At 43.3% G+C, this 22,737-nt stretch overlaps 1 protein-coding gene across 1 annotated transcript in view; it reads left to right on the forward strand.

The window, feature by feature from the left end:
* The window catches only part of LOC111151404 (solute carrier family 7 member 14), a 50,463-nt gene that overhangs the window by 16,911 nt on the left and 10,815 nt on the right, over nt 1-22,737 (forward strand). The window contains exons 2-6 of the mRNA XM_022509405.1: nt 4,778-5,014; nt 6,705-6,922; nt 15,281-15,427; nt 17,955-18,163; nt 20,458-21,335. Of these exons, the coding sequence (XP_022365113.1) occupies nt 4,778-5,014; nt 6,705-6,922; nt 15,281-15,427; nt 17,955-18,163; nt 20,458-21,335 (1,689 nt within the window). The remainder of the gene's footprint in view (nt 1-4,777; nt 5,015-6,704; nt 6,923-15,280; nt 15,428-17,954; nt 18,164-20,457; nt 21,336-22,737) is intronic.

Genomic DNA, 22,737 nt, shown 5'->3' on the forward strand with positions numbered 1-22,737 from the left:
CTACCTTAATATGCAAACTAGAGATAATGCTATCTTCCTACACAATTTTTTATAGATATTAATATTAAATTTTATTTTTTTAAGTTTTTATTTAAATTCCAGTTCGTTAACATACAGTATAGGGGCACCTGGTTGGCTCAGTCAGTTAAGCATCTGCCTTCAGCTTAGGTCATGATCCCAGGGTCCTGGGATCAAGCCTCACATGGGGTTCTCAGCTCAGCAGGGAGTCTGCTTCTCCTTCTCCCTCTGCCTGCCACTCCTCCTGCTTGTGCTCTGTGCATGTGTGTGTGTCAGATAAATAAATAAAATCTTTATTAAAAAAACATAGAGTGTAATATTAGTTTCATGTATACAACACAGTCAGGTATACAATAAGACTTCCATAAAACACCCAGTGCTCATCACAACAGGTGCACTTCTTAATCCCCATCACCTATATAACCCATCCCTCCACTCAACTCCCCTCTGTAACCCTCAGTTTGTTCTCTACAGGTAAGAGTCTGTTTCTTGGTTTGCCTCTCTCTGTCTCTCTCTTTTTCCTCTTTGCTCATTTGTTTTGTTTCTTGAATTCCACATATGACTGAAATCATATGGTCTTTGTCTTTCTCTAAAGACAGACACTGGGACTGTTTCCATAATGTGGCTATTGTAGATAATGCTGCTATAAACATTGGGGTGCATGTATCCCTTTGAATTAGTATTCTTGTATTCTTTGGGTAAATGCCTAACAGTGCTGGATCACAGGGTAGTTCTATTTTTAACTTTTTGAGGAAATCTCTACTGTCTTCCAGAACTACAAACTTAATTTTTTAAAAAATCAATATGCCATGAGTATGGAAGTTAGATAAAAGAAAAGTCACTTCTAGTAAAAATAACATTTCATTGTACTTAACCTGGGGCATAAGTGCATTAAGAGACGTAATGCACTTATCAGAAGTCTGCTGTATTTACACAACTTAAATGTGTAAATTTACACAACTCATACAGGTGTGCTGTTTGATGTCCAGAGACCATGAGTCATGTTACTCTTGATGATATGGTTTTCCAAAATAATGACCAACAATTGAGAAATTCCAAACAAAACAAATCACAAAAGTCCCTCAATTTGCCCAGTTGTTGTAGCCCTGGAAAATTCAATGTATATGATATCATTTTTATAAAAATGTGTTAATATATAAAATGGAGATCAATTCAGGCTCAGAAATTATTAACAGGTTTTTATACTTTATAAACCTGTTTTTATAAACAGGTCCATTGGGACCCTCAGGAGTTATGGAAGACACAGGACAATGCCTCATTCTGTGGGAATGTCTAACATTCTGTTAGAATGTCTAACCACACAGGCTCCTCCCTACTCAATGCCTCAGGTGCCCACAATCATCATGAGAATGATGGGCACCCCCACAGATTTCCAAAATGTCCCTAGGCAGCAGTATCACTTTTGCTGAGAACTACTGGTTTGCTGTTTTTTCTCCAGGGCTGCCCCCACTGACTCAAATGACTGAAAGTTGATTCTAACTGTGAAACCAAAGAATGATAGCACTAGAAGGGACCCTAAAGTTTATCTATGTGCCCCCCTCCCTTTACCCATGTTAGGTAAGTAACTTGCCCTTAGACACCCAGTTATTACACGATCTAGGATAAAAACCATGGTTTCCCTTCGGTTTTTCTTTTTAATTGAAAATAGAAAGATACCTTTGAATATGTCTCTCTTACACACCAGATATTTTTAAAAAGTTGAGTGATTGACAATATTTTCTGGTTTCTTTCAGGACATTTGGGGTTGAAATCATTCCTCACCACTGAGCTTCAGTGTCAGGCTGGATACTCTCTAGTGCCCACTAAAATCCTGGATTCTTGCATGCAAATAAATCAGAAAGAGGCAAAAATAAAATCCTTTACAAAATGTCCAAAAGACTGGCCTCTAGGAGCAGAATTGTCTTACCCGGTTAGTGTCCAATTGGTTTTCCCACTATTCTTCCCAAACTCCAGCTATCAGAATCTAAGCAGGACCTTGGGAACTAAATAACTGACTTCATACGCTCTTGCCCTGTACCCAGCGCAGGGCCTCTGGCTCTGCCATAGAACAGCAATGCATTGGTTCCTTCACATGACCTAAGGAAGACTTGGCTATTTGCCAACTACCCTTGGCGAGTGGGTTCTGATGGTGAATTGGGTATTTTTACATCTAATTTGGCAGATCAAATTAAGGAGAGAAACACTGATTGCCCAAACTTCATAATAATGGCTCTCCAAATTAAATTTACAATCAAATTTAATGCCAATTTCAAAAGCACTGGCTGAGAAACTTCAATTTACAAGACTTGTGCACTATCAGGAGTAAAGAGGGTGAAGAGAAGAAACTCATAGGATATCAGACTTACTGGGTAAAGCTGTGGATCCTACACCAAAGAGTAGAATTAGGATTGCCTCCTCATCCCTTCCTCATGCCACACTAAAAGGGCAACCTAATGTATATCTGCAAACCCATCTTCAGGAGATGAAAACACAAAAGTTCCTTCAAGCATTCAAGAAAACACTATCAGGGGATGCCTGGGTGGCTCAGTTGGTTGAGCAGCTGCCTTCAGCTCAGGTCATGATCCCAGTGTCCTGGGATCGAGTCCCACATCGGGCTCCTTGCTTGGCGGGGAGCCTGCTTCTCCCTCTGCCTCTGCCTGCCACTCTGTCTGCCTGTGCTCGCTCTAGCTCCTCTCTCTCTGACAATAAATAAAATCTTTAAAAAAAAAAAAAAAAAGAAAACACTATCAGGTCCTCATACTCAGCATTTATACACTCTCTACTTTCCTCACAGAAAAATTCTCCAGCCCTTCCTTCGGAGAATAACTCCTCTTAATTTTAGACTCACTAATAATTTAAAGAACAGGTGTTGAAAACAGCAATTTAGAAAAGGAGGTGGTCTGCCTGCTCTAGGTAATCCCTGTGACAGCAACAAAAAGAAACAACTGACAGACCTCCAGGAAGGAGGTGGAGAACTGTTTTACAAAGGGGCAAGGGGATCGACATAGGAACTCAAAATGAGGGGCCTAGAATGGCCTAGGTTATTCAGTGCAGAGACTGGTGGCTTTGCTAGCCCTGAGAATGTCTCCATATATAGAAAAATACAGTAAATGATGTAAGGGGAAAATATGCCTAATATATTTAGCAGCAAAATCTGTAAAATTCAATGAAACAAGTAGAATCCTTGAGTGTCAGAGTAGGAATACCCTTAAGAGGACATCCTTATCTAATTCCTTTATTTTACAAAAAAGGAAACAGAATATAAAGGAATGAGCAGGGTCCAGGCAGATTTGAGACAAGAGCACAGCCCCGCTGGTCCAGTGCTCCTTCCACACAGACATCCTGAGAGCTGACAGCACTAAGGGGTAGGAAAAGAGATGTTGCATCAACTTTAATCATTCATTTGTGTCCTGGCTTCTGACATCTCTGCTTTTGCTTCCTTGCACTGATTTTACTCCCTGATTTGTGATGAGATAACCTCAGGATTGGCCCTGAAAATTAGGACCAAAGGTAAAGTTTACCTTGAAATCCTTCCTACATCCCATTCCTGGTGTGTTTTCTCTAAGCCGTCCTATGTTTGCCATCTGGCTTGGCACCTCACCCACTGGCCTCACACCCAGAGTTCCCAGGATGATGTAGGAAATGCTCCCAACTCCCAGAAGTTTGCCATATTCCCAATTTGATCTATAACTCCATCAAAGAAAGAGGGAATATGGTAGTGTTTTTCAATAGTAAGTGGAGAGCTTGAGAAAAGGTAGATTCCTGATCCTCATCCCTAAAATTATGATTGAATAGATGATTCTATTGGAAGTGGGTCTTGACCCACTTTGGAAAACACATGGCTTCTACTTACCTCTCCAGGCTCCTCTGCCCCTCAGTCCCCTCATGCACACTCCCCTCCACCTAAGTTCTTCAGACTGCCCACCCACCATGTCTTCGCTCCATGTTCCACCTTCTTTGCCCAGTTAATTTTTCCCTATACCTCAAAACCAGCTGATGCACATGTCTCTCCTCTCTGCTTTCTGTATTCCCATATGCCTCTGTATTATTAAGTTTATACAGCCTATGATGGACACTGACTTTTTGGTATATCTCCCCTTGAGGTCAGGTTCACGTCTCCCTTGCCTTTTTTATTCCCAGCATTTAGCACCCTGCCAAGCACATAGTGCGCCCTCTATAAATGTTCATTAAATTATCTTTTCCACTTGCTAAATTTCCTTGTCAAAAACTAGTCACTTTCTTAGATTTGCATTTTTTATCAACCCCACCCCCCACATACAGTACAAAATTGTCACAGATAGCTTGAACCCAGGGTCCTGGGATTCTCCTCATTCTCAAATGAGAAGCACTTTCCGTCATGTGGAAAAATGAAAGAGAAGAATGTTAGCATAATGTAACCATGAAGTGCAGAGGTCATAATGACCTAGGCTTTCATTCAGGATCTCTGACACCTAAGGAACATCACAGAGACATATACAACAAATAGGAATTTTTCTAAATAAAGAGCAGTTACCAATAGTTCATTAGAATTATTTCTGATTGCCTTCCCAGACATTCAGGTTAAAAGTTTTTCAGAACTGACATTGAAAGACGTTAGAATTGGCCTTGAATTTTATTCGTATACATATGTAAATTTCACGTGTTTGTTCTAAGATCGCAGAAGCTCCCAGTATTTCGTACCCAAGATGGTTAAACCTCTTGGTGAAGAGGTTAGCTCCTCTCCTGAAGTCCACCACCCACGTGTGCTTGTCCCATGCAGGCGTCTGCTATGCAGAGTTCGGAGTCCGTGTCCCCAAGACCACTGGGTCAGCCTATACCTACAGTTACGTCACCGTCGGGGAATTTGTGGCGTTTTTCATTGGCTGGAACCTGATCCTGGAGTACCTGATTGGCACTGCGGCTGGCGCCAGCGCTCTGAGCAGCATGTTCGACTCTTTAGCAAACCACACCATCAGCCGCTGGATGGTGGACAGCGTGGGAACTCTCAATGGCCTGGGTGAGACTGCCATGTCCTCTTACCCCAACCAGCAGACTCACCCCAACACATAAATGGGTTCCCCTTTCAGGATTCAATTTGGCGAAATATATCAAGAGCCTTAAATATGTCTTTTTTTTTTTTTTCAAAGTAGTTCTCCTGTGAATCTATCCTAAGGAAATCATCCTAATTTCCATAAAAGCTTTATATGAAAAGATACTTATCACAGCCTTATTTGAAATTAAAAAAATTTAGAAACAGCATAAGGATTCTACAGTGGAGGAAATGATTAAGTAAATTGTGGAAGCATATTGTGTAGCAATTAAAAGGATGATTAGGAAGACTGTTGTAATAACATGGAATCCATTTTTTATATGATGTCATGTGACAAAGGATACATATTATATATACATCATGCTTATAACTATATAAAAATAAAACCAATGCAGAAAAAATAATTGTAATGAACTTCTCCAGTGGTTTCACCAGATTTTTTAAGATTTTCATAAATAAGCATGTGTTAAATTTTAAGTGACAAAATATACTTTTAAAAGGGACAAAATGGATTCAAGTCTAGCAGAAGTTAAGGAGGGGCAATATAACTGGGTAAATACTAAATCATCAGAACTTCACAAAACAAAGACCAGGAGTTCCATCCATCACTTGCTCCCACTTTCCATCCTGATGTCTAACTTTACCCTCTCTGATATTCATGGGAAGCCAAACAATAGTTGAGGAAGATTGGGGGTCTTGCCCCCAGAACTTCCAAGTACGGTTTTGGTGGCTGTGTGCCACTCATGTGACTTTGATGTCCCTATCTCAGACGAACTGATAAAAATGTTGAGCATCCAGATACCATGAGAAGATAAAAAGTATGAAGACCACACGTCTGCACAGTATGCTGATTTCATGGAGTTTTTAGGTCTGGAAGGGCCTTCAAAATCAAGCAGTGCACACCCTTCACTTTACAGATGAGGTCCAGGGAACTGAAGCATTTGCCCAAGACCACACAGCTGGTCGTGAGCAAAAGTGCAACTGAGATTCAGGAGCCTCACAGCTGAGGCAATGCCTTTTCCCCTCTATAGAGGGCAGGAGTCCACTGGCCAACAGACCAGACCAAACAGGTGGGGTGTGTCCACGGCTTCTTTTCTCTGCAACCACATACACATAAATGCAAAGAACACCCTTCTTCCAACAGTTTTCAAAGATACACATTTTAAAACTTCCTAAAAATGAAAAGATTCCAGGAATGGAATGGAAAATTTATGGACTATAAAGTGAACAACAGTGAAGATAAACCACTTTTCAAATAACATGTTAAATCCATATATACAGCATGAATGTCTCAGGACAGTTCTGACTTCAGGAGTTCTATGCCATGGTTCCATAGACAGTGTTGTCGTTGTCATGTCGTATAGCCCAATTTTGGGTCCGGGATATCAGGTCATCTTACCTACATACCAAAACCTTCCCATTTGCAAATAGACACTTGTGGACCACAGTGTAGACACATGTGCACACACATATATACTTGCACACAAACACACACGTGGACACACATGCATGTCTGCACACACTTGCTTCTCCTCCCTCCATGACAAAGAGATCACCCTTGCCAGAGCTGAGAGCAAATGCCCTGACGGGGATGCTGTGAGTTTGCATGGCCCTTTTTTCCCTCTGGACAATATTAACTCATGTCTTTGCCCCCTAGGGAAAGGGGAAGAATCGTACCCTGACCTTCTGGCTCTAGTGATTGCAATCATCGTCACCATCATTGTTGCACTGGGGGTGAAGAATTCCGTGGGCTTCAACAATGTCCTCAATGTGCTGAACCTGGCAGTGTGGGTGTTCATCATGATCGCAGGCCTCTTCTTCATCAATGGGAAGTACTGGGCTGAGGGCCAGTTCTTGCCCCATGGCTGGTCAGGGGTGAGTGCTTCTCTAAAGCCTCGTAAGGCTATTGCACATTCTGCCTTCCGCCCTGTGGCTAGTCTGAAACATATTTTCGAAAAATGCTGCTCTGTCCCATAATCTTCATGTCATCTTTTTCATCATTTTTTATCTGAATTTAATGGGAATGTTCTGAAGCGGTTCCCATATCATTTTTTTACTTGTTTCACAAACATTTATTGAGACCCTATTTTATGCAAATAACCATAATAGATTTGATGTTTAGGCTATCTGAAATATGCCTAATCCTATGTGAAGTGCTCTGCATGTAATATTTAAGTGTCCTAATAACTTTGGAAGGAAGATATTTATATTCTGGTCTTACCAATGAAAAACTCATGCTCAGAGAGGGCAGGGGACTCGCTATTAAGCACACAATGTAAGTAGCAGAGTCAAAACCCAAAGCCAGGACTGTCTGACTCCAAAGCCTGTATATGAACAGTTTGGTCCTAGAGAATCCCTCTAGAGTATTTTCAGAGAGACAGATAGCCCGAAATAGGCAAGGCAGTAAAGGAGCCAGAAGAGCGGGTAGGTAGGTAAGGGATGAGTGGTTGCCTGGGTATAGGACTAGGGAAACAATAGTTATTAAACTTAATCCCAAAGTTTGACCCAATGTGGAGAGCCCCATTAAGGTCTAGGTGCAGTTGAGTGGGCACAGTGCGGGCTGGTCATAAATCCCACTCTAGTGGCATGGCTCATGGCAGAGAAGTCCACGTAGTGTGGTCTGAGAGTTGGCCAGAGAGTGGGATGGACCAAAAGGACATTTTCAGATCTCAACCCCCTGATCTGGGTGGTGAGGTTTACACTAAAGAAAAATGGGAAGGTCGGGGGACAAAAATCTTAATACTGACAAGGAGTTCTAAATTGTGCCTGGATCCTTTTCCTGGTATGATGAAAAATGCTTACTTGATTGAATTCACTGGTAAAATTCAACCACCTATTCCTTTCTTGAAAATAGTAGAACATAAATCAGAGAATTTTGAGCTGGAAGAGATCTAAAGAATCACCTGCTGCTACCCCTCATCTAGCAGGAGAAGAAACTGAGCCCAAGGGAGGCACGTCTGCCTAGTGCTGGCAGAGAGCAAGTCTGGGACTCCACCAGACTTGCTTTTGTAAAAAGCTCTGGCTTAGACTGGTTTCCCTCCAAGATGTCCAGGGACCAGAAATCTCTCTTGGAGAATGCTCAAAATAACTCCTATCTATTCTGAACCGTGCCACACTGTTCAATGCAGAGAAATAAGCAAGAGAGCAATTCAAGCCAAGATTTCTAGTCTTCTGCTTATCTGTAAGAATTCCACAGTACCACAAATTTCATCCCTCCTCCTTGAAATGCATAAATCCTGAAACTGGTCAAAACCAGAAGAGACAAAGACACTGTTGACCTCATTCTTGATCCCCAAGTCAACAATTTCTTCTAATACAAATCATTCCTTTCCTATCAAATAAAAGAAACAACAAATTACAAGAGTGGCAAAGAAAAAGTGTTTTTCTGGAACTCAACTGCATTTTTATCCTAGCACACAAAAACGTTCTCACCATTTTTTTTTTCATAATGTAAGAAATTTTGAGGTCATGGACTTATTGTTAAGACTTTGGCCAACAGCTAACTTTTGTGCTTTTGGATTTTCTCATTCATCACCTGGGAAAACTAATTGTACCAAAAGTTTGCCAAAACGATTAACATCCTGGATGGTTTCTTGCTACACCTTGTGAGGTAAATAATAGTGATACTTATTATCACTATTTACAGTTTAGAGTTTATCAACTATCTATTAGGTGCCCAGCATTGTGCTCTAACAAAACTTTAAAGCAGGTACTGCTGTGCCCAACTTAACATATAGAGAATCCACGGTTCAGAGAGGCAGAACTCATTTAGCCAGGGTCACTTAGCCAGTCAGCACCAGGGCTGAAATTCCTAGTTGGGCCTATGTGACTCCAAATCGCTTCCTATTACATGGCCATTCCTTGCTTCTGAGTCTTCTTTAAAAATGTAATAAGATAACTAATCCAACATGTTATGTTCTCACTTCCTTTAAACTTTCACAAAGCCATAGAGTCTTAGAGCTAGAAGAAGCATTAGGACATGGTCTAGCCTCTTTTCTTACCTTCACATGGGAGTGTAAACCAGCCCAGACCAAAGTCCTTTGTTTACTAAGACATCATAGCAAAACAATTTGAAAATATTTTGTAATTACTCAGTTCATGTCTAATTTTCAAAAATCTAAGAGCTCACCCAAATGGCACACATTATAGTCTAGGCCCCATGTAAAGACTGGAAGCAGTTAATCTCTTCTGTCCAAATACCCTTTGTTCATGCTGAAGAAGATGAACCGGTCTTTGAACCTGTCCCTCTGTCTTTGTTCTGGGGTCTTTATTCCCTCTGGGGGTCTCCTCTTCACACTCAAGGGCCCCATATCCCTCTTTGGGATAGTCAGGAATCCACCCCACGAGGAAGGAACTAATCAAGGCAGAATTAGGGGCTCCCATTTATACACCCAGGTTTTCACTAGCTTTTGTAGCAAGAAAAGAAGATCAGAAGTCAGGCATAAAAGAAAAGAAAGGAAGGATGCCACTCTTAACTTACCATTTTCTTTGTGACACATGCTTTCATAGACACTTTTCAGGTAATCTTCACTACAGCCCTGATCTCTACTTTTACATCAAAATACCTTAAGTTGAGAAAAGTTAAGGTTACAGATCTAGATTGTAATAGAGCTGAAATTCAATCCCAGTCCTGGCTGAGTCAAAGTCCTTATTTACTCCACTACTCCCCCGACCTGGGTTTGGACACGTGAAACCAATTGTCTCTTTTTTGCACCTTCGACCTCACTAACCTCATTCCAACCCAATCTTACTGTCTTGAGTAGGTTTGTCACTGGCCACTAAAAAAGTTTGCTGGGATTTTGCATTTTTCACTGCAAATTCATTATCCCTGTAGGAAATTCAAATATGTGTTCTAGTGGCTGTGACTAAAAGCATCAGCTGAGCACAAAGGACGGCCCAGTTTGAGGATGGTGCTGATTCATCCTCTTTCCTATCCGCCTGGCCTTGGGTTCCTCCGTAGTACATTTCCTCCCTAGCAAACTGGCCTGGACCTGTTCTTTCTCAACTTTGTTTTCTGGTCACTCTTCCAATCCAGTGAGGCCACTTTGGTTTCAGTTTGGTTTGGTTTTATTTTTAAGTAAGCTCTATGCCCAACATGGGGCTTGAATCCATGACCCCAAGTTCAAGAGTTTCATGTTCTACTGACTGAGCCACCCAGGCAACCCTAGCAAGGACACTTTGAATATGGATCCCAATTTTTAAGGTGGGACACCCTCTCATGAACATGTCATCCACCGAGTTAACAAACACACTCGCGACGCTCTTACCTAACAATTGTCAACAAAGGTGAGTCGCCTACTTGGCAGCTATATGGTCTCCTCCTTAGGGAAAACCTGACCTCCACCCCTGACAGGGGGCCGAGTTCAGAGTTCTCATCCACTTCAGGTAGGAGGGGGTGGAGAAGATCATTGTGTTGGAGATGATTTTATAAGGATACCATTACTTGACTTGAAACACAACTCTCACGTACTTTGAAAGGGTTAATAATGAACAGTCTATCCTCTGGCCATGGACCCCTCATAAGCTTACTCTTTCCCTGCTCCAACCACATACTTCCAAAGAAAATAGCTTAAGGAATGGTTTACTCACTTACAGGTTCTGGGTCAAATGCTTCTTTGGTCTTGAAGAGCTTAAGAACAACAAACATTTTTCTCTAGATCAAGTAACTGCTGGCCCTCAGCTGAACCCCTGCTTCCCTCTACAGTTCCTCAGCCCCTGAACATTGCTGGATGTGTATTCCCTGTATGTTATTTGTTCTTGATGATATCTTATGGTTTTTCTTGAACCAAATGAGACACTCTGCCCGCACAAATAGCTCCCAGGAAAATGGTCCATGACAAGTATTTGTGGGGAATGCTGACCGCCTCCAAACAAAGGGAAAGTTGTTTTTCATGTTCTCCACATTTTAATTCACTTGCTGGAACCTATTAGCACATTCCACTGTCACTGTGGACAGGGTGCTAATAGATCTGGAGCATGAGGGTGGTAGAAAACGCTATTAAAGTCAGAGTTTTGTCTTGTTACCTTGGGAGTGAATTATATAAAGGTACCTAATTAGCTCCTAGGCATCCGGCAGAATGGCCAAGGCAGAGTATGGAGAGCTGCCTCACGAATACCATTTCCACATAGGAGGCCAGCTTTTAGGGACTCCACACCCTGAATAGCACGCCACTAATGACATTGCTTGACAGCTAAATAAGCAGCAGCCAGCCCTCCAGCAACTGAGGCACATGCTGCTTTCCCCACTAAAGTTTTCTAAGGGGATGGGCTGATCTGCATCACCCAGCTGAGAAGCTACACCAGCTTTACTTTGGAAAACCATTTCTGCTTATGTCATCAAATTAAAAAGTCAATTTTAAAAGTTGGGATAAGGCGCCAGTGAACCTAGAGACACGCATATACACACACTTCACCCACCAATTTCATTCACAGATGCTCACTCCTAAGTGCACACACATTCTTCCATACTTGGAAGGGAATCCTAATCACAGTTCCCAGCGGCCAGATCTGCGGTCTGGATAGAGCGAAGTGGAAAGTAGTTTTAGTAGTGGTCTTTAGGGTAGAGACACACCCAAACACAGTTTCATTTCCTGGCTCTTTTGTATTCATCACTCAGGGATCATTTGTTAACAAGCAAGAAAAACTCATTCAAACTAACAAGTAAAATAGGTGAATTTATTTGCTAATTTTATTCTCTTTTCTTCAATAATCTGTTTATTTGATCTATGTCTCGTTAGATCAGAATCTGTTTGATCTTGCAGGTTTGCGCCCCCCCCACCAGATCCATTATTCACCCTTCATACTCTGTTTTATGCTCCAGAAGGCCCCTTGCTCATTGCTCCCTGTTGGACTTAGCCAATGGGGCCTTCACTGAAATCGTTTCATTCAAACCATCCGAGTTAAATTCTGATTCCTACCTAATGCAGTGGAACCTCTAAACATCCTACCTTTGATCTGTCCAGTCATCCTTCAGTCATATTGGCTTTCCAGTTCTACATAGCAAATTCAGGCTGACAGACGTTCTCTTCACAAACTTTCCCCCTCCATTCCCAACTTGACCAGAGTTAGTCAATATTCTGGTAACCCATAATTATCAGCAATTGCCATCTATTCTTTAAATTGTTTGGAAAATAGTAACATTTGTGTCTTACAAAGAATATAAACACCTATTAATCTTGTTCAGTTTATTACCACAGTCAAGGTCGCACTTGGGGTCTTGCAGTGTCCTCTAGACTCCAAGCCCCAGGGGGTTAAGCTCATGGCTGTATCCATATCACAAAGTGCCTGTCAAAATGGAGCAGTTAATAAAATATATGTCCAGTTCTAAAAAAAGAAACAAGGAGGAGGAAGAATTTGTTTATGCCTTTAGGTTCATCTGTTCTAGAAAACTTACTCTATTAATAAAAAATGCTGTTAGCAAGAGATGATATTTATTAAGCACCTACTGTGGTCTATGACTGAAGTTCACTATATTATCTCATTTAATCCTCATAACCACACTATGAACTAAACACTATTTTCATCTCCATTTAAGAAAATGAGGCTCCAAGATTAGGAGGTTGTTCTAGGTCACCAAGCCTGTGTGTGACAGAACCACCCTCAGTTTGATAGTCCCCAAAATCTGCTCTCTTAACCAAATCCAATGCCTGCCCCCAACACCCCCACCCTCTGTATGGCTTTGCAATTCCCTCTGGAGCCCACAGTATACTTCTCCTCCAACTGTTTCAGTTGGTCAGTACGTCAAAACTGTAAGGTGTCTTCCATGTCTTTCACTGAGTTTTCTTTTCACGTTACACATCTCTGGGTCCCCAGTGATTCCTCACACAGCATGGCTTACAGACCTCTCATCTTGTTCTAGTGTAGATGTGCCCCAAAGTTCTTATTTAACACACTTCCACCCTCCCCCTTCCTCAGCAGTAAGGGCTGGCAATATCTATTAACTTTCCATCCAGAACCAACCACACCAGAGAGGCATCACACTGTCTCCCTGGGACCCCCTAACTGGGAACAATACATCATCAGACTGATTATCGTAACAGATCCGTATGATTTACAGGAATTGTGTGTGCACATATGTGCATAAATGTGTAAGGGAAGAAGGATGTTAAAGGAAGAGAAAGCAGAGCCTGTTTTCTGGAAGCTGTCTTGAAGCAACGCTTTCCTTGATGGGGGCAGTTTAAGGAGTCTGCAATTCCAGCATCTGTTCATCCTTAAAAACCAAAAACATTTCCTAGACAACTGAAAACAAGCACATTTCCAAACCTGTGAACCTCCATGCACAATGAAGTGAGATCTGTTTTCTGTCCTTGACTGGAGATCCAAACACTTTCCATTCCCTGAAATGAAGGACTTTACTGAAATGAAATGAGAGTTATCTCCCCTCCCAGAAAGTAGCCCCTATACCCTGACAACAACTGCTTGTTTGAGAAGTTCTTTCTACCTGACTTACTAGAATAGACCAGGAACTCTTTGATTGTTCTGTGCCACGTGCTCCTTGGCAGTCTGGTGAAGACTCTGAGCCCATTCTAAGAATCGTGTTTATAAATGAAGAACCTAATTACATAGGAATTCAAAAGAAATCAAATACATTAAAATATATTTATAAAAATATTTTTAAATTGTGATATAATAACAATGTGCTTCTTTGGTACTGTTTTAAATATTGATATCTATGTCTAATAACTATCATAATTTGGAAGTAGCAACAAGCACAAGTGATACTTCAACATCTCTACAACAATCTATTATGGAAAAAAGATCTGATCGCTATTGGTGACACAGTCACAGGTACTGTCTGTTACCTACATTCGTTATTAAAAGAAATGCTGATGTTCAGTCAGAGGTTAGTAAAAATAAAAAGGTAATCTCTTCCCAGCAAAATTCATAGACCCCCTGAGTTGAATGGACCCCAGGATAAGAACCCCCAGTTAGGAAACTGAAACTTTAGAAACCTGGAAGGGGGGAGACTTGTGACCAAAACTTGCTTCTGAGGTTTGAGAAGATCTTCAGTTTGTAATGTAACGGTAGGTTCCAGTACTTAGTATTTTGTCTTTTACTTATTGAGAAACCAGTAGGATAGTTTAAGAGTGAAAATTTGGACACAGGTTCTCCGCTTAGCACATGTATTGAATTTCATCATTTATAAGCTATATGTGGAGAAAAGGTGGGAAATGGTCTATTCTGTAATGAATCTCATTCCTGAACCCCTGACTAGAGCTTGCATATTGCCAAGGCCCCTCACCCTCTACACACAAGCCTGGAAAAAGCTCTCTCACCTTCCCCTAAAAGGACATTCCCCAAGCATTCAAAGAGGCATACTTTTTCCTTTCAGCTAACACTGCAAATGCTTAGGTGGGGAAATATTAGTTGATTCCTTGGAAGAAAGTAACACTCTCATTAAGGGAAGATTTTCACTGACATCTTGACTTACCAAGTCCCAACCACCCTTGGAGCCAGGCAGGCTCCTGTCTGACAGACATCCAGCAGATGTCACTGGATACCACCTCCACAGCCTACAGGGCCTCTTACCACACATCCCCTCCTGCCTTGTAGTCCAACTAGGTCACTCAAGCCTCCAAAAGAGCAAAAAATCCAGCTGTCTCTACCAGTGTTCCCATGAAAGACAATAGGATATCTGAAGATCTGAACATCTTTTATAGCATTTCAGATCTAGAAGTTACCACAGAAATGATCTATCAGGGGCACTAATGGTAATTTGGGCAGGACAACTTCTTGTGCATTAGCATTTGAGCCCCGTCCACTAAATGCTGGAAGTGCATGCCCCATGTCTCTGTGACCCTCACAAGTAGCTCCTTATATTTCCAAACATCCCCTAAGGGAGGTCACACAGCCCCTGGTTGTGGGTCAGAACCACTGAATGAAAATGAAGCACAGAGAGCTTTCATGAGTTCCCCCAAGACATAGGGATAGCCAACTTACTGATTTGCTTATAACCCCACTTATTTCCCAAAATGATCTGAATGTGTTGAACAACCCAGTTTTCATTTGGCCAAAATTCTCCTTATCTCCATTTTACGCATGAAGGAATTGCCCAGGGTCGCACAGCTAGAAAGTACAGGAGATCAGAACTCACGCTTTGAGCACAAGTTCCACTGTGTTACTCCCTCTGCTGCTCAGTAATGTCACCAGACACTGGGCAGTTGCTGGTACCGTGTGTTAGGCCCTTGTGCTGCCCTGACACTCTGAGTCTGAGAAATGCCATTATCCCACCAGGTGCTGCAAGGAGCAGCCACGTGTTTCTATGCTTTCATTGGCTTTGACATCATCGCCACCACTGGAGAAGAAGCCAAGAATCCAAACACGTCCATCCCTTATGCTATCACCGCCTCCCTGGTCATCTGCCTGACAGCATATGTTTCTGTAAGTACTATATCCTTTCAGGACCATCCTGATGGCCTTTTCGTATCTGACTTTAAAATGGAGCTCTGGGACTGGGTTACCTTCTGTCAGGAAGTGGTCCTTCCTTGTGCAATCTTGGTAACTGTATGCATGTGTCCACACATGCTCTATCCCCATCCACACATGACAAGAAGAAAATCAGGACTGCAAACGGGACATGGGAGCAGCCCTGAGCCCTCACCTCACCCTTGGTCTCTGAGTCTCCATCCCCATTCCTCCCCACACACGCAGGCTCTGGGTGTCTGCTGCTGCCCAGGGATGGTGTACAGGGAGTGGGCTGCTGTCCAAGGAGCTCGGATCATAGGCTGGCAGTAACGGGTGGGTGTGCAAGCAGAGGCATTGTGGACCTCTCTGCACCCTCCTCAATGCTCTTCTGTCTTCTGGGAACTTCCTGCAGCGAGAGGCAAGGCTCTCCCAGAGTGGGGAGAGAGAACACATCATCCTCTAGAGACACTCTTCCCCTTAAATCTCAGAGGAAATTTCTTTTTGCTGTTGCTCCCTCTTTTTACACTGGTCCAAGCTTCTTTTTAAGGTTTTCTAACTAAAAGGAATCTTCAGAAGGAAGCCTCAGCCTTGTCTTCTCAGGGTCACTTCCCTGAGACGATCTTCACACTCTTCATGCGTCATTTGTCAGCTCCCATCTCAGAATTTCTATCACAGAAATAGTTCACTCACAACCAACATTCCCCGCACCCAAACCCTGGCAATGGAAAGAACCAGTTGAGACGCCAATAGGTATGTCATTACACCAATGCCCCAGGCCCTGAGGGTCCCACTCACTTCAGTTACCAGAAATAGGAAAGAGCCAGCAGCTGGGGACATGTCCTATCAACACTGCTACACCAGCTGCATAGCATAGGAAAAGTACCTTTCTCCCAGAAACTAAAGCAAAACAATAACATCTTTAGCAACTAAGGAAGCCAGACCGGTGGCTGGCTTGATCATGATGGCAAGCTGCAAAATAATATTGTCCTGGACACCAAAGGAAAACACAAGAGTAGCCTTCAATGTGGTTTATAAGGAATTCACCTGCTCCTCACAATTGTTTTATGGGTAGGTCAATTATCACCTAGCCCTATGCACACACAGGCAAGTGGCTTCATTTTATCCATACCCTAGTTATCCCTGCAGACAGCGTGTTCAGGGAGTGATGTGGGAAGAGCAGCAGAGACACTCCACTCTGCCTTTCCCCTCTTATTCCTCCCTCATATCCCTCCGCCTTCTCCTGGGGTCAACCCCTGTGGCACACACAATAAAGTTAATAATCACAATTCCTTTCTTAGAACAGCGCTTTATAGACTGCAGAGTACTTCTATGCATCCATCAACTTTTTGCCCATCCTGATCTAACGTGAGCAGCAGGCTCAAAGCAAATTGTTGTAGGGATCTGTCCCACTCTCCTCTAGCCCACCCCCGAAGAGGATGTTGCAAGTGGTGAAGTTGCTGGGAAACATTCTCTTCTACAACACATGGCCCTTACCCATGACTCAGGGGCTGTTTGGTGTTGTGCTGGTCAGCAGGCTGTCATCCCACCATCTGAAAAGCCAAACTGTGGGGCTGTGGTAGTCCATCCTCCCGTCCTCCCTAGCAGCCCGTAGCTTTGCCGGAGGATTTTGGCTCCTGAGAAATATGCAAAGAAGTGGTCTAGAAATGCACTGCCCTCTCCCTTTCAGGCTCTGAACTCTCTTCTTGATGCCAGTATTGGCCTCTGCCGGCCAGGGAAGGCCTGGCCTTATGACCTGTGGCTTCATGGCCCAGGGCCATGAGGAAGGGATGTTATGGCAGATTTATCACATGCAAAGGAAGATAGGTCCTGGGAGCCAAGTGATTCCTGGCTAAGCAAAGCCACAATAGCCTTACAAAACCAGAGTAGAACTGGGTTCCATCTCAATGCCATAATTTGTTTGTTGGTCTGCTTGGCTCCTGGCACTGAGCTGCAGAGAAGAAATGGAAATATGAGCCCTTATCTGGGTCACATCTGTTAACTGGCTATGGATTTCCAATCACTTACCTTTGGAGTTTCTATCTCTGGTGTTCAGGGTGAAAGGGAGTATATAGTTAAGACTGCATAGGACCCTGAAAGTATAAAATAAATGAGAGTCTGGGCTATGTGGGCAGTGTGCCCATGGTCACTGCTAGGCCCTGGCTCCAGTGCCTTTGGCTGCCATTCCTTCCTTCTGTTAATATCTGCCCTTCATTGGACTGTCAATGTAGTTCTGCTGTTGTGGGGCTTACATACCTGCATTTACTCCTCAGTTATGAAAGGGCCAGAGAGATACTGAGGATCATCTCACCAAGACCACTAAATTCTAATGGGAGGAGAAAATACTGAGACCAAGAGTTCTGGAACCCAAGTGACTGGTCTAAATTAAGGGCATATGCCAGGAAGTGGCAAATCCAACATCCAGGTCTCTTTACTCTCCTGTGGGACATCCATCCATGCTGACCATCCTCTCTACCTCCAGCCATGTTTTCTCTTGTTTTAACAGGTGAGCATGATCTTAACTCTGATGGTGCCATACAGTGCCATCGACACGGAATCCCCGCTCATGGAGATGTTTGTGGCCCATGGGTTCTACGCTGCAAAATTCATAGTGGCCATTGGGTCAGTTGCAGGACTGACAGTCAGCTTGCTGGGCTCCCTCTTCCCAATGCCAAGGGTCATTTATGCCATGGCTGGTGATGGGCTCCTTTTCAGGTAAGGGCTATGCTCCATGGAATGTATTCTATTTTGCCACGCCTGTCCAGGGAGAATGTCACTCACTGTCAGCCTGACTATAATTTTTTTTAAAGATTTTATTTATTTATTTATTTATTTGGCAGAGAGAGAGCGAGATCACAAGTAGGCAGAGAGGCAGGCAGAGAGAGGGGGGAAACAGGCTCCCCACTGAGCAGAGATCTCGACTCAGGGCTCAAACCCAGGGCCCTGAGATCATGACCTGAGCCAAAGGCAGAGGCTTAACCCACTGAGCCACCCAGGTGCCCCAGCCTGACTATAATTTTGATGTGAATGTTAAGTCGCATAGACTATGGAATTTGTCACATACCCTAACAAAGAGTTTGAGTGAAAGGAATATAAGCCCTGAAAGGGTCCCTCAGTTTTACTCTGGGTCCCTCAATCTAGCATAAACTAGTATGTTCCCTTAACTGCCCCACCCCTCCTGTTCAGCATTGTGTGTTGCTTTGTGAAGATTCTGGGTGTCCAACTGTCGCACTGGGGCGGCTTCCAGAGGGAAAGATCCCAGGAATATCTCAGGCCTGCCCTCACATTGAGGCCTGGTACTGCCCATCTCTCCACAGCCCCTCTGAAGCCACAAACATTCCAATCTACCATCACAGGGAGGATAAGACCATCCGAACAGAGCCTAATATCAGTAGCAACAATGGCTACCATTTATTGAATATTTGTGTATCCTAGGTGCTTTGTATACAGTATTTCAGTTAGTTTTGCAAATGAATATAGTAGATGAGTATACTCAGGTGAAAATAACTTGCCCCAACACCCAGTTACTGAGTGGGGGGCCGGGATTTAAACTCATGACAGTCTGACTCCAAAGACCAGATTTTTAACTACAACAACATTGGCCATGAAGTGGCCAATCTGCCCATGGACACAAAGGGAATGTGCCCCATTTCTTGGTTCCCAGTGCCCACCATATGAGGGCTTGCAGTGAAGGCATTCTTCAAGTGCACGAAGCAAGGAGTAAAGCATAGAGACCAAGGAGCTCTCAGGGGTATGGAGGGATCTCCTCAGGGACTTTCTGCCATCAGCTGTCATCTTCTGCTTCATTTCCTCTGCATACCCTCAAAGTCATCACAAGGTCCGAGCTGCCATGTTTGGGAGCTGGACTGATCCAGAAGAGGCCGATTATCATGGAGATGTGACAACTTCACACATCCAAAAGGTTTTTCTGCTCTCAAAGAAAATTAAGAGGAAAGATCCCAAGCTCAGCCAACAGTCATGTGTAAAACACAAAAATAAGGGAAGGGAACCTGGAAGGCTTAGTCAGTTAAGTGACCAACTCTCAATTTTGGTTCAGGTCATCATCTCAGGGTTGTGGGATCAAGCCCTATGCCATGCTGGGCATGGAGTCTGCTAAGATTCTCTCTCTCCCTCTCCCTTTGCCAGAACCCTCATTCACACTCACTCTCTCTTTCTCTCAGAGGGAAGGAAGGAAGGAAGGAAGGAAGGAAGGAAGGAAGGAAGAGGAAAAAGGAAAAAGAAAAGAAGGGAGAAATGGAAGAGAGGGGAGGAGGGAGGATTAGGAGGAGAGTGAGGAGGAGAGCAGGAACCAACTTAAGGCCCACAGGAACTACTAAAATAGTACCTGCCATTCATTCACCTTTGTTGGTCTTCTCCAGTTGGTAACTGGCTGGATTTAGCCTGCATCTATGAGCACGTGTTCTGAATTATTGTGCTGTTTTGCCAGCTAAAACCCTGCACTTTCATTATAGAGCAGTGCTTCTCAAGTTTTGGCATAAATCAGAATCCTCTGGAGGTTTTCTAAAGTATAATTTGTTAGGCTCCATGCCCAGAGATTCTGATGTAGTAGGTCTCTGGTGAAACCTGAAAATATGCATTTCTAATAAGCTCCAAGGTGACACTGATGTTGCTGATCCATGGACTGACCACACTGGGTAACACAGGGAACCCCAAGCAGGTATGTGAATTCTCTGTCCATCACTTCTTCCTAGGAAAGCTTGCACTTCAATCCAGGTTTCTGACATACTTCCTAAATTCAATCAACCCTTCACATCACATAATGAAGTAGGAACTTTAATAAAGAAGTTTGCCTCAAAACCAAGGCATTCAAGTAAATTCTTTTTAAATTATACTTCGAAAACCAAATCCTGCGGTAGGAATAGGAGCTGAATTGAAACCAGTGAATCCAGAAGTAAATTGGAGGAGCAGGACCAGGAGGAGTTAAACCACGTTAGAGTCTGTCACCCTTTGTAGCTCACTGCTAACCCTGTGCTTGCCCCTCCCTCCAGGTTCCTGGCTCACGTGAGTTCCTACACAGAGACGCCAGTGGTGGCCTGCATTGTGTCGGGGTTCCTGGCAGCTCTCCTCTCACTATTAGTCAGCCTGAGAGACCTAATAGAGATGATGTCCATCGGCACACTCCTTGCCTACACCTTGGTTTCTGTCTGCGTCTTGCTCCTTCGATACCAACCGGAGAGTGACATTGACGGTTTTGTCAAGTTCTTGTCCCAGGAGCACACAAAGAAGAAGGAAGGCATCCTGGCTGACTGTGACAAGGAAGTTTGTTCTCCTGTGAGTGAAGGGGAAGAGTTTTCTGGCCCAGCCACCAACACATGTGGGGCCAAGAACCTACCATCTCTGGGAGACAACGAGATGCTCATAGGCAAATCCGATAAGTCAACCTACAATGTGAACCACCCCAACTATGGCACTGTGGACATGACCACAGGCATAGAAGCTGACGAATCTGAAAACATTTATCTCATCAAACTAAAGAAGCTGATTGGGCCCCGTTACTACACCATGAGGATCCGGCTGGGCCTTCCAGGCAAAATGGATCGGCCCACGGCAGCTACAGGGCACACGGTGACCATCTGCGTGCTGCTGCTCTTCATCCTCATGTTCATCTTCTGCTCCTTCATCATCTTTGGTTCCGACTACATCTCAGAGCAGAGCTGGTGGGCCATCCTTCTGGTTGTTCTGATGGTGCTGCTGATCAGCGCCCTGGTGTTCGTGATCCTGCAGCAGCCAGAGAACCCCAAAAAGCTGCCCTATATGGCCCCCTGCCTCCCCTTCGTGCCTGCCTTTGCCATGCTGGTGAACATTTATCTCATGCTAAAGCTCTCTACCATCACATGGATCCGGTTTGCAGTCTGGTGCTTTGTGGGTAAGCAACTTCCTTTGGAGCCTTTAGAGTTCCCTTTCAAGGCCTTGAGCAGGCTTATCCCAAAATTACCTCCTAGCTGGACTAGGTTCCTCCATTGCAAGAGAAATCTGGCTGGTTCTACGGACACTTGCTTTCTGCATTAGAGTCAGTAAAGCTAGTTATGCCCTTTCTGCCTATTAGGGTCTTGGTCTTTGGTTCTGAAGAATGATGCTGATCAATCCATCACTTTCCATCACCTTATTGAATACCATTACCGGACATTCTTTTTATGGATAATTAATTCCATAAAAAGTCCACTTAAAATGAATCCACATAATAAAGGGACAAAAATAGCACAGTAAAAGTGAGAGTAGAAATGTTCAATTGGAATTCTACCTTGGAAACTAAAAATTATGAAACTAAAGTTTAAAAAAGCATTTTTCTTACATTTGACAGAATTAAATTAATATACCAATCATGCCCTATTTTCTTTAACAAGCAAAGTATGAATTAAGTGTGGATTTTTGGGCATAATATTTCTGACTAAATTATACCATTTCACATCCCCACTTCATATTGACTTTTATAAAATATCTAAGACTTTTTCATTTTTTCCCAAGATTCTTTCTTCACCCTTCAGATATTCTAGTCATTCTCTTGGGAAGCACCTATCATGCCATCGGTCTTACTGATTTTCTCTTCTCTTGTTGGTAACTGATATAACTCTGCCAGCTCCTCGACCGTCCACAACTTTGGGTGTAAATCAGAAATGCTCTCTCCAAATTCATATTTATTGCCTTCGAAAAGTCCTGCAGCTTTCCCAAGATTTTTAATCTCCCTTTGCGGCCGATTTATATTATCACATGTTTCTCACACCCAACAAGCACTGATGTTCGTGAGATGGCTGGGGATTGGTGCTCATGATAAGTTGAGAGGGAGGTTTATGTGAAGTCTAACTTTAAAATTCCTTAGTCACCCTCTTGAAGTTCCCTATACAGATTGGTAGCCCTGAAGCCCCATCCTCTCCTTGAAGTCAGGAAGATGGGTGTTCAGCACTGCTGTCCTCTGTGCCTGGAACACAGCATGTGCTTAATAAATGCTCCTCTCTGACTGCTGTTTCGATGAGAAAAAAACGAAATAGCTGGAAAGAAGCATGAGGAGGCAGAATTTAAACTGTAAGCCTGGAAGATAAGATTTACATAGAGGGAAGTAGGGGAGAAACAGTGCTCTGAGGACAGGGCTTTGGTCTTCCAGCAGATTCCTCACTGCTGAAGACCGGCCTGTGTCTTCTTGTAAGCATCCTGGCCCAATTTTTCACGACTCTAGGTCTCATCCTTTGTTAGGCTTTCAGAGAAGTTCTTGAGAGAACCCCACTAACTCGTCGGGGTTTTAACTACTTACATGATTTATTCACAGTTTCTCT

Source organism: Enhydra lutris, unplaced genomic scaffold (assembly GCF_002288905.1).
Source record: "Enhydra lutris kenyoni isolate GAN:26980312 unplaced genomic scaffold, ASM228890v2 scaffoldscaffold2, whole genome shotgun sequence".
NCBI classification, from domain to species: domain Eukaryota; kingdom Metazoa; phylum Chordata; class Mammalia; order Carnivora; family Mustelidae; genus Enhydra; species Enhydra lutris.